We start from the raw sequence: 10,622 nt of genomic DNA, 5'->3' as shown, positions 1-10,622 counted from the left end.
TCCCCATTTCTCAATAACGGACTCCAACCCATAGTAGGGTGACCCCATGAATCCTGGAATTAGACCAAGGATTGTCTGTTCTAGGGGGGTAACGTTCTCCCCCTTGGCCCATTTCAACATACTCCAAATAAAGGACATTATGGATTTAGTTAGAGCTGCCTGGCTCGCCAAATGTAAGGTAAATAACTCCTAATGATGATACTCCACCAAGGAATAGTATAGAGGATGGTATATTTTAAGAAGATCTATATAAACAGTTATACAGATAATACAAAAGAGAAGATGGCTCACCTCTATGATGACAAGGCTCTCAGGGGACTCCACATGGGAGGGATCTCCAAGAAGAGACCCTTCCCTGGTGGTGGTCAGCCCTTAAATGGGGTTTGAGAGAGGAGGAACCAGGCTCCACCCCTTCCACCCACACAGGTATATCACCTTCACCTGTGCCCCCATGGCTGACTCGGTGCTCACCTCAGGTGACCAATCAGTGGTTCAGGCCGTGATTCAGCAGTTCCCATACAAGCGCCCCATAGCGTTCCCCTATGGCCGTGCCCCATAGCGTTCCCCTATGGCCGTGCCCCATAGCGTTCCCCTATGGCCGTGCCCCATAGCGTTCCCCTATGGCAGTGCCCCATAGTGTCCCCCTATGGCAGTGCCCCATAGCGTCCCCCTATGACAGCGCCCCATAGCGTCGCCCTATGGCAGCGCCCCATAGCGTCCTCCTATGGCAGCGCCCCATAGCGTCGCCCTATGGCAGCGCCCCATAGCGTCCCATTATGACAGCGCCCCATAGCGTCGCCCTATGACAGCGCCCCATAGCGTCGCCCTATGGCAGCGCCCCATAGCGTCCCCCTATGGCAGCGCCCCATAGCGTCCCATTATGACAGCGCCCCATAGCGTCCCCCTATGACAGCGCCCCATAGCGTCCCATTATGACAGCGCCCCATAGCGTCCCATTATGACAGCGCCCCATAGCGTCCCCCTATAGCAGCGCCCCATAGCGTCCCCCTATTGCAGTGCTCCCAGCGCTCCCAGCGCTCCCAGTGCTCCCAGTAGCGCCGCCATGCCGCACCAGTACCCGGCGCTCACCCCCGAGCAGAAGCAGGAGCTGTCCGACATCGCCAAGCGCATCGTGGCGCCCGGAAAGGGCATCCTGGCCGCCGATGAGTCCACGGGTGCGGACTGGGGGGGACTGGGAGGGACTGGGGGGGATTGGGAGGGACTGGGGGGACTGGGGGGGACTGGGGGGGACTGGGAGGGACTGGGGGGGACTGGGAGGGGATGGGAGGGGATGGGATGAACTGGTTTGGACTGGGAGGGCACTGGGAGGAGAACTGGGTCATACTGGGCCGTACTGGTTTGTACTGGGAGGCGCTGGTTCATACTGGGACGACATTCAGAGCCCCTTTAATGCATCTGAGAGCCCATAGCTGTCAGTGGGAGCTACTGGGCCATACTGGGCCATACTGGGAGCTACTGGGCCATACTGGGCCATACTGGGAGCTACTGGGCCATACTGGAACTGGTGTAAGACAGCAGTATGGGTTACTGGTTTGTACTGGGAGGCAGTGTTTCATACTGGGACGGCATTCAGGGCCACTGTGATGCATCAGAGAGCCCATAGCTGGCAATGGGAGCTCCGTAGCACTCGGGGCAGCCCCCCCCAGTACCACCGTGATCCCGGCCCGCCCCAAACTGGTCCTTACTGGTCCTTACTGGTCCTTACTGGTCCATACTGGTCCTTACTGGTCCTTACTGGTCCTTACTGGTGTGCAGGCAGCATCGCCAAGCACCTGAGCTCGGTGGGAGTGGAGAACACGGAGGAGAACCGGCGCTGGTACCGGCAGCTGCTGTTCACCGCCGACAGCCGCGTGGATCCGTGCATCGGGGGGGTCATCCTCTTCCACGAGACCCTCTACCAGAAGGCGGACGACGGCCGTCCCTTCCCCCAGGTCATCAAGGCCAAAGGGGGGGTCGTCGGCATCAAGGTGGGCGCGCTGGGGACGGATTTGGAGTTTAAATTGGGGGGGGGGGGGGTTGGGGGGGGTGGAGGGGGTTGGGTGGCCAGGTCTACCCATAGGGTTGTATTGGGGGGTGGTGGGCTGCCAGGTCTACACATAGGGTTGTATTGGGGGGTGGTGGGCTGCCAGGTCTACCCATAGGGTTGTATTGAGGAGTGGTGGTGGACTGCCTTTACCCATAGGGTTGCATTGGGGGGTTGTGAGCTTCCAGGTCTACCTTTAGGGTTGCATTGGGTGGTGGTGGACTGCCGGGTTTACCCATAGGGTTGCATTGGGTGGTGGTGGTGGTGGTGGTGGTGGTGGTGATCGGTGGGCTGCCAGGTCTACCCGGAGGGTTGTATTGGGTGGTGGTGGGCTGCCAGGTCTACCCTTAGGGTTGCATTGGGTAGTGGTGGTGATGGACTGCCAGGTCTACCCATAGGGTTGCATTGGGGGGTGATGGGCTGCCAGGTCTACCCATAGTGTTGCATTGGGGGTGGTGGACTGCCAGGTCTACCCATAGGGTTGCATTGGGTGGTTGTGGGCTGCCAGGTCTACCCCTAGGGTTGCATTGGGTGGTGATAGGCTGCCAGGTCTACCGATAGGGTTCCATTGGGTGGTGGTGTGATCGGTGGGCTGCCAGGTCTACCCTTAGGGTTGTATTGGGGGATGGTGGGCTGCCAGGTCTACCCTTAGGGTTGCATTGGGTGGTGATGGACTGCCAGGTCTACCCGTAGGGTTGTATTGGGTGGTGGTTGACTGCGAGGTCTACCTGTAGGGTTGCATTGGTGGTGGACTGCCAGGTCTACCTGTAGGGTTGCATTGGGTGGTGATGGATTGCCAGGTCTACCCATAAGGTTGCATTGGGTGGTGGTGTGATCGGTGGACTGCCAGGTCTACCCATGGGGTGCATTGGGGTTGTGGTGGGCTGCCAGGTCTACCCATAGGGTTGCATTGGGTGGTGGTGGACTGCCAGGTCTACCGATTGGGTTGCATTGTGCGGCGGTGGGTGGGGCCATGGTGGTGGGGACGGGCGGCTGCGCGGTGACGCTGCCCCCTCCCCCAGGTTGACAGAGGCGTTCGTGCCCTTGGCCGGAACCAACGGGGAGACCACCACTCAGGGTGAGCGGCGTGGGACCGCCCCTCGGCCCCAACCCCCCCCCGTGTCACCTCCGTCCCCCGTGGACGTCCCCACCCCCATCCCCCCATGCCTTCGTCCCCCCCCCACTTCCCTCCTCCCCACTTCCTCCCCCCCCCAACTTCCCTCCTCCCCCCCAACTTCCCCCCCCCCCACACTTCCCTCCTCCCCCCCCACTTCCTCCCCCCCACTTCCCCTTCCCACTTCCCTCCTCCCCCCCCCACCTTCCCCCCCCACTTCCTCTCCCCCTTCCCATCTTCCCTCCCTCCCCCACCCACTTCGTCCCCCCCCCCCTTTTTCACTACCTCCTTTTTCCTCACTTCCTCCCTCTGTTCTCACTTCCTCCTTCCCCTCCCACTTCCTCCCCCGTTCTCACTTCCTCCCCTCCCCCCCCATTCCCACTTCCCCCCACTCCCCTCCCCCCCATCCTCACTCCCCCCCCTCCCCATTCACTCCCCCCCCCTCCCCCCTTCCTCCCCATTCCCCCCCCACTCTCACCCCCCCACTCTCACTCCCCCCCCCTCCCCCCCACTCTCACTCCCCCCCCCTCCCCCCCACTCTCACTCACCCCCCTCCCCCCCCTCCCACTCCCCATTCACTGCCCCTCCCCCCCCACTCTCACTCCCCCCCTTCCCCTCCCCATTCACTCCCCCCCTCCCCCTCCCCATTCACTCCCCCTCCCCCCCACTCTCACTCCCCCTCCCCCTCCCCATTCACTCCCCCTCCCCCCCACTCTCACTCCCCCCCTCCCCCTCCCCATTCACTCCCCCTCCCCCCCACTCTCACTCCCCCCCTCCCCCTCCCCATTCACTCCCCCCCTCCCCCTCCCCATTCACTCCCCCCCTCCCCCTCCCCACTCACTCCCCCCCTCCCCCTCCCCATTCACTCCCCCTCCCCCCCACTCTCACTCCCCCCCCTCCCCCTCCCCATTCACTCCCCCTCCCCCCCACTCTCACTCCCCCCCCTCCCCATTCACTCCCCCCCATCCCCCCTTCCTCCCCATTTCCCCCCCACTCTCACCCCCCACTCTCACTCCCCCCCTCCCCCCCACTCTCACTCACCCCCCTCCCCCCCTCCCCCGCCCCATTCACTCCCCCCCTCCCCTCCCCATTCACTCCCCCTCCCCCCCACTCTCACTCCCCCCCGCCCCCTCCCCATTCACTCCCCCTCCCCATTCACTCCCCCCTCCCCCTCCCATTCACTCCCCCTCCCATTCACTCCCCCCCTCCCCCTCCCCATTCACTCCCCCCCCCACTCTCACTCCCCCCCTCCCCCCCCCACTCTCACTCCCCCCCTCCCCATTCACTCCCCCCCTCCCCATTCCCCCCCCCCACTCTCTCCCTCCCCACTCTCACTCCCCCTCCCTCCCCCCCACTCCCCCTCCCATTCCCCCCCCCTACTCTCACTCCCCCCCTCCCCCTCCCCATTCACTCCCCCTCCCCCCCCACTCTCACTGCCCCCCTCCCCCTCCCCATTCCCCCCCCCCTCTCTCCCTCCACTCTCACTCCCCTCCCTCCCCCCCCACTCCCCCTCCCCATTCACTCCCCCCCGCCCCCCCGCCCCGCAGGTCTGGACGGGCTGATGGAGCGCTGCGCGCAGTACAAGAAGGACGGGCGGACTTTGCCAAGTGGCGCTGCGTGCTCAAGATCTCGGAGCACACGCCGTCCCGCCTCGCCATCATGGAGAACGCCAACGTGCTGGCGCGCTACGCCAGCATCTGCCAGCAGGTGGGCATCTATGGGGCGCTGGGGGGCATCTGGGGGGGGTAGAGGTATCTGGGGGGGGCATCTGGGGGGGGTTAGAGGTTTCTGGGGGGGGGAACTGGGGGGGTTAGAGGTATCTGGGGGGGCATCTGGGGGAGTTAGAGGTATCGGGGGGTGGGGGGCATCTGGGGGGGGATAGAGGTATCTGGGGGGGGCATCTGGGGGGGGTAGAGGTATCTGGGGGGGGGTAGAGGTATCTATGGGGGGCATCTGGGGGGCTTAGAGGTATCTGGGGGGGGTTAGAGGTAGCTATGGGGTGGGTTAGAGGTATCTGGGGGGTGGGGGGCGTCTGGGGGGGTTAGTGGCATCTATGGGGGGGTGGGGGGCATCCGTGGGGGGTTAGAGGTCTCTGTGGGGGGCATCTATGGGGCGGTGGGGGACATCTATGGGGGGGTTAGAGGTCTCTGTGGGGGGCATCTATGGGGCGGTGGGGGACATCTATGGGGGGGTTAGAGGTCTCTATGGGGCTAGAGGTCCCTATGGGGATCTGTGGGGTTTGGGGGCGCCCCCCCCACGTGTCCCCTCCCCCCCCAGAACGGCATTGTCCCCATTGTGGAGCCCGAGATCCTTCCGGACGGGGACCACGACCTCAAGCGCTGCCAATACATCACCGAGAAGGTGCCCCCACAGCCCCACAGCGACCCACAGCGACCCATAGCGACCCATAGCGACCCACAGAGATCCATAGGGACCCATAGATATCCATAGCGACCCATAGCGACCCATAGAGACCCATAGAGACCCATAGGGACCCATAGGGGCCCCATAGGGATCCATAGCGACCCATAGTGACCCATAGGGACCCATAGGGGCCCCATAGCGACCCTATAGGGACCCATAGAGACCCCATAGCGACCCATAGCAACCCATAGGGACCCCATAGTGACCCCAAGGTGACCCCACACCAACCCCACACCGACCCCACAGCAAGCGAGTGACCCCAACGACCCCAAGTGACCCCAATGACCCGAAGAAACCCCAACGGCCCCAAATGACCCCGAGTGCCCCCTCGTGCCCCCGGTGCCCCCTCATGACCCCAACACCCCAAATGACCCCGAGTGACCCCAACACCTCCAAATGACCCAAGTGACCCCTCGTGCCCCTGTGTGCCCCTGGTGCCCCCGTGTGACCCCTCGTGCCCCTGCGTGACCCCAACACCCCCAAATGACCCCGAGTGACCCCGAGTGACCCCAACAGCCCCAAATGACCCCTCTTCCCCCCTGGTGCCCCCCGGTGCCCCCTCATGCCCCCTCGTGCCTCCGGTGCCCCCGGTGAGCCCAACACCCCCAAATGACCCCGAGTGACCCCAAATGACCCCTCATGCCCCCTCGAGCCCCCTGGTGCCCCCGTGTGACCCCAACACCCCAAATGACCCCAAGTGACCCCAAATGCCCCCTGGTGCCCCCGGTGCCTCTTTGTGACCCCAAATGACCCTCGTCCCCCCTCATGCCCCCTTGTGCCCACCCCCGGTGCCCCCTGGTGCCCCCATGTGACCCGAGTGCCTCCTTGTGCCCCTGGTGCCCCCGTGTGACCCCAAATGACCCCAAATGACCCCAAGTGACCCCTCGTGCCCCAGTGCCCCCGGTGCCCCCCGTGTGCCCCTGGTGCCCCCTGGTGCCCCCTGGTGCCCCCGATGCCTCTTTGTGACCCCAAATGACCCCTCGTGCCCCCTCGTGACCCCAACACCCCCAAATGACCCCTGGTACCCCCCCCGTGCCCCCGATGCCCCCGGCAGCCGCGGTGACCGCGTGGCGCCGGCAGGTGCTGGCGGCGGTGTACAAGGCGCTGAGCGACCACCACGTGTACCTGGAGGGGACGCTGCTGAAGCCCAACATGGTGACGCCGGGACACTCGTGCTCCAAGAAGTACGGCCACGACGAGATCGCCATGGCCACCGTCACCGCGCTGCGCCGCACCGTGCCGCCCGCCGTGCCCGGTAACGCCTCGCCGCGCCCCACGCCGCGGCCCCACGGCGCGGCCCCACGCCGCAGCTGCACTGCACGGCCCCATAGCACGGCCCCACTGCGCGGCCCCATAGCACGGCCCCACTGCGGGCCCCATAGCATGGCCCCACTGTGTCCCCCCACAGCACGGCCCCACTGCAGCCCCATAGCACGGCCCCATAGCACGGCCCCATAGCATGGCCCCACTGCACGGCCCCACTGCGGCCACATGGCACGGCCCCACTGCAGGTCCACACCACGGCCCCACTGCAGGCCCCATAGCACGGCCCCACTGCGGGCCCCATAACATGGCCCCACTGCATGGCCCCACTGCAGGCCCCATAGCACGGCCCCACTGTCCCCCCATCCCCACCGTGTCCCCCCAACTCCCCATCCCTGCCATGCCCCCCATCCCCCCACCCCCACGCTGCCCCCCATCCCCCACCCCCGCTGTGCCCCCCATCCCCCCACCCCCATGCTGCCCCCCCACCTCCGCCATGCCCCCCCAACCCCTCCGTGCCCCCCACCCCCACCGACCCCTATCCCCCCACCCCCGCGGCAACCCCCCATCCCTGCCGTGCCCCCCACCCCCTCCGTGCCCCCCAACCCCTCCGTGCTCCCATCCCGCCATTCCCCCACCCCGCGGCGCTCCCCAACCCCTCCGTGCCCCCACCCTCTTTGTGCCCCCTCGTCCCCCTCCGTGACCCCCCACCCCCTCCATGCCCCCCATCCCCCCGCTCCGTGACCCCCAACCCCTCCGTGCCCCTCCCCCTCTGTGCCCCCCACCCCCTCTGTGCCCCCCACCCCCTCCGTGCCCCCCATCCCCCCCCCGCCCTCCGTGCCCCCCGCCCCCTCGGCGCCCCCCATCCCCTCCGTGCCCCCCCACCCCCTCCATGCCCCCCCATCCCCCCACCCCGCTTTCCGTGCCCCCCATCCCCCCCCAGCCCTCCGTTCCCCCCCATCCCCCTTCCGCCCCCCATCCCCCCCGCCCCCTCCGTGCCCCTCCATCCCCCCCCATCCCCTCCGTGCCCCCCGCCCCCTCCGTGCCCCCAACACCACCGTGCCCCCCATCCCCCCACCCCCTCCGTGCCCCCCCATCCCCCCCCCATCCCCTCCGTGCCCCCCGCCCCCTCCGTGCCCACCAACACCACCGTGCCCCCCATCCCCCCACCCCCTCCGTGCCCCCCGCCCCCTCCGTGCCCCCGCCCCCTCCGTGCCCCCCACCCCCTTTGTGCCCCCCATCCCCCCCCTTTGTGCCCCCCATCCCCTCCTTGCCCCCCAACCCCTCCGTGCCCCCCATCCCCACCGTGTCCCCCAACTCCCCATCCCTGCCGTGCCCCCCATCCCCCACCCCCCTCCGTTCCCCGCCACCCCCTCCGTGCCCCCCATGCCCCCCCCGCCCTCCGTTCTCCCCTATCCCCCCATCCCCCCCCCCCATGCCCCCCATCCCCCCCCCCCGTGCCCCCCGCCCCCCTCGGCGCCCCCCGACGCGTGCCCCACGGCTGCCCGCAGGCATCACGTTCCTGTCGGGCGGGCAGAGCGAGGAGGAGGCGTCGCTGAACCTGAACGCCATCAACCGCTGCCCCTGCACCGCCCTGGGCGCTCACGTTCTCCTACGGCCGCGCGCTTCAGGCGTCCGCCCTCAAAGCGTGGGGCGGCAAGAAGGAGAACACCAAGGCGGCGCAGGAGGAGTACGTCAAGAGGGCGCTGGTGAGCACTGCCCCACGGACACCCGCGGCTGCCCCGTACAGCCCCATGGCTGCCCCATAGAGCCCCATAGAGACTTATAGAGCCCCATAGAGCCCCATGGCTGCCACATAGAGCCCCATAGAGCCCCATAGAGACTTATAGAACCCCATAGAGCCCCATAGAGCCCCATGGCTGCCACATAGAGCCCCATAGAGCCCCACGGCTGCCCCATAGAGCCCCATAGAGCCCCATAGAGACTTATAGAGCCCCACAGAGCCCCATAGAGCCCATGGCTGCCACATAGAGCCCCATAGAGCCCCATGGCTGCCCCATAGAGACTTATAGAGCCCCATAGAGCCCCATAGAGCCCCATAGAGACTTATAGAGCCCCATAGAGCCCATAGAGACCTATAGAGCCCCACGGCTGCCCCATAGAGCCCCATGACTGCCACATAGAGCCCCATAGTGCCGCACAGAGCCCCATAGGGACCCATGGCTGCCACATAGAGCCCCATAGAGACTTATAGAGAGCAATAGAGCCCCACGGCTGCCCCATAGAGCCCCATAGAGACTTATAGAGCCCCATAGAGCCCCACGGCTGCCCCATGGCTGCCCCATAGAGACTACTGCTGCCCCACAGAGCCCCATGGCTGCCCCATAGACACTACTGCTGCCCCATAGAGCGACGTAGAGCCCCATAGAGCCCCATAGAGCCCCATAGACAAGACTGCTGCCCCATAGAGCGACGTAGAGCAACATAGAGCCCCATGGCTGCCACATAGAGCCCCATAGAGACCTATAGAGCCCCACGGCTGCCCCATAGAGCGACATAGAGCCCCATAGTGCCCCATAGAGACTTATAGAACCCCATAGAGCCCCATAGAGCCCCATGACTGCCACATAGAGCCCCATAGAGCCCATAGCGCCCCACGGCTGCCCCATAGAGCGACATAGAGCCCCATAGAGCCCCATAGAGCCCCACGGCTGCCCCGTAGGTGCTACTGCTGCCCCACAGAGCCCCACGGCTGCCCCATAGTGCCCCATAGAGCCCCATAGAGCCCATGGCTGCCCCATAGAGCCCCACGGCTGCCCCATAGACACTACTGCTGCCCCATAGAGCGACGTAGAGCCCAAAGAGCCCCATAGAGCCCCATGGCTGCCACATAGAGCCCCATAGAGCCCCATAGAGCCCCACGGCTGCCCCATGGCTGCCCTGTAGGCACTACTGCTGCCCCACAGAGCCCCACGGCTGCCCCATAGAGCCCCATAGAGCCCCATAGACACTACTGCTGTCCCATAGAGCGACGTAGAGCAACATAGAGACCCATAGAGACCTATAGAGCCCCACGGCTGCCCCATAGAGCCCCATGTCTGCCACATAGAGCCCCATAGAGCCCCATAGCGCCCCACGGCTGTCCCATAGTGCGACATAGAGCCCCATAGAACCCCATAGAGCCCCATAGAGCCCCATAGAGACTTATAGAACCCCATAGAGCCGCACAGAGCCCCATAGAGACTTATAGAGACCAATAGAGCCCCACGGCTGCCCCATAGAGCCCCCTAGAGCCCCATAGAGACTTATAGAGCCCCATAGAGCCCCATGGCTGCCCCATAGAGACTACTGCTGCCCCACAGAGCCCCACGGCTGCCCCATAGACACTACTGCTGCCCATAGAGCGACGTAGAGCACCATAGAGCCCCATAGAGCCCCACGGCTGCCCCATGGCTGCCCTGTAGGCACTACTGCTGCCCCATTGAGACCCACGGCTGCCCCATAGACACTACTGCTGCCCCGTAGAGCCCCACGGCTGCCCCATAGAGCCCCATGACTGCCACATAGAGCCCCATAGAGCCGCACAGAGCCCCATAGAGACCCATGGCTGCCACATAGAGCCCCATAGAGACCTATAGAGCCCATAGAGCCCCATAGAGACTTATAGAGCCCCATAGAGACCTATAGAGCCCCATGGCTGCCCCATGGCTGCCCATAGAGACTACTGCTGCCCCACAGAGCCCCATGGCTGCCCCATAGAGCGACGTAGAGCAACATAGAGCCCCATAGAGCCCCATAGAGCCCCATGGTTGCCAC

At 65.5% G+C, this 10,622-nt stretch overlaps 1 protein-coding gene across 1 annotated transcript; it reads left to right on the top strand.

Moving 5' to 3' along the window:
- The first annotated feature begins 1,038 nt into the window (after positions 1-1,038).
- On the top strand, positions 1,039-8,614 carry LOC136044553 (fructose-bisphosphate aldolase A-like). Its single transcript, XM_065729886.1, is given in 10 exon segments — positions 1,039-1,175; positions 1,777-1,988; positions 2,226-2,232; positions 3,075-3,122; positions 4,706-4,750; positions 4,753-4,865; positions 5,436-5,519; positions 6,663-6,837; positions 8,357-8,429; positions 8,431-8,614. Coding segments are annotated over 10 exon segments (1,053 nt in total). The 5' UTR covers positions 1,039-1,063.
- Positions 8,615-10,622: the final 2,008 nt, after the last annotated feature.

This window comes from Cyrtonyx montezumae, unplaced genomic scaffold (assembly GCF_038088225.1).
Source record: "Cyrtonyx montezumae isolate F1298 unplaced genomic scaffold, pur_monq_1.0 scaffold_112, whole genome shotgun sequence".
Taxonomy (NCBI): Eukaryota; Metazoa; Chordata; class Aves; order Galliformes; family Odontophoridae; genus Cyrtonyx; species Cyrtonyx montezumae.
The sequence above is the reverse complement of the archived record's forward strand: the minus strand, read 5'-3'. Positions and strand labels throughout refer to the sequence as shown.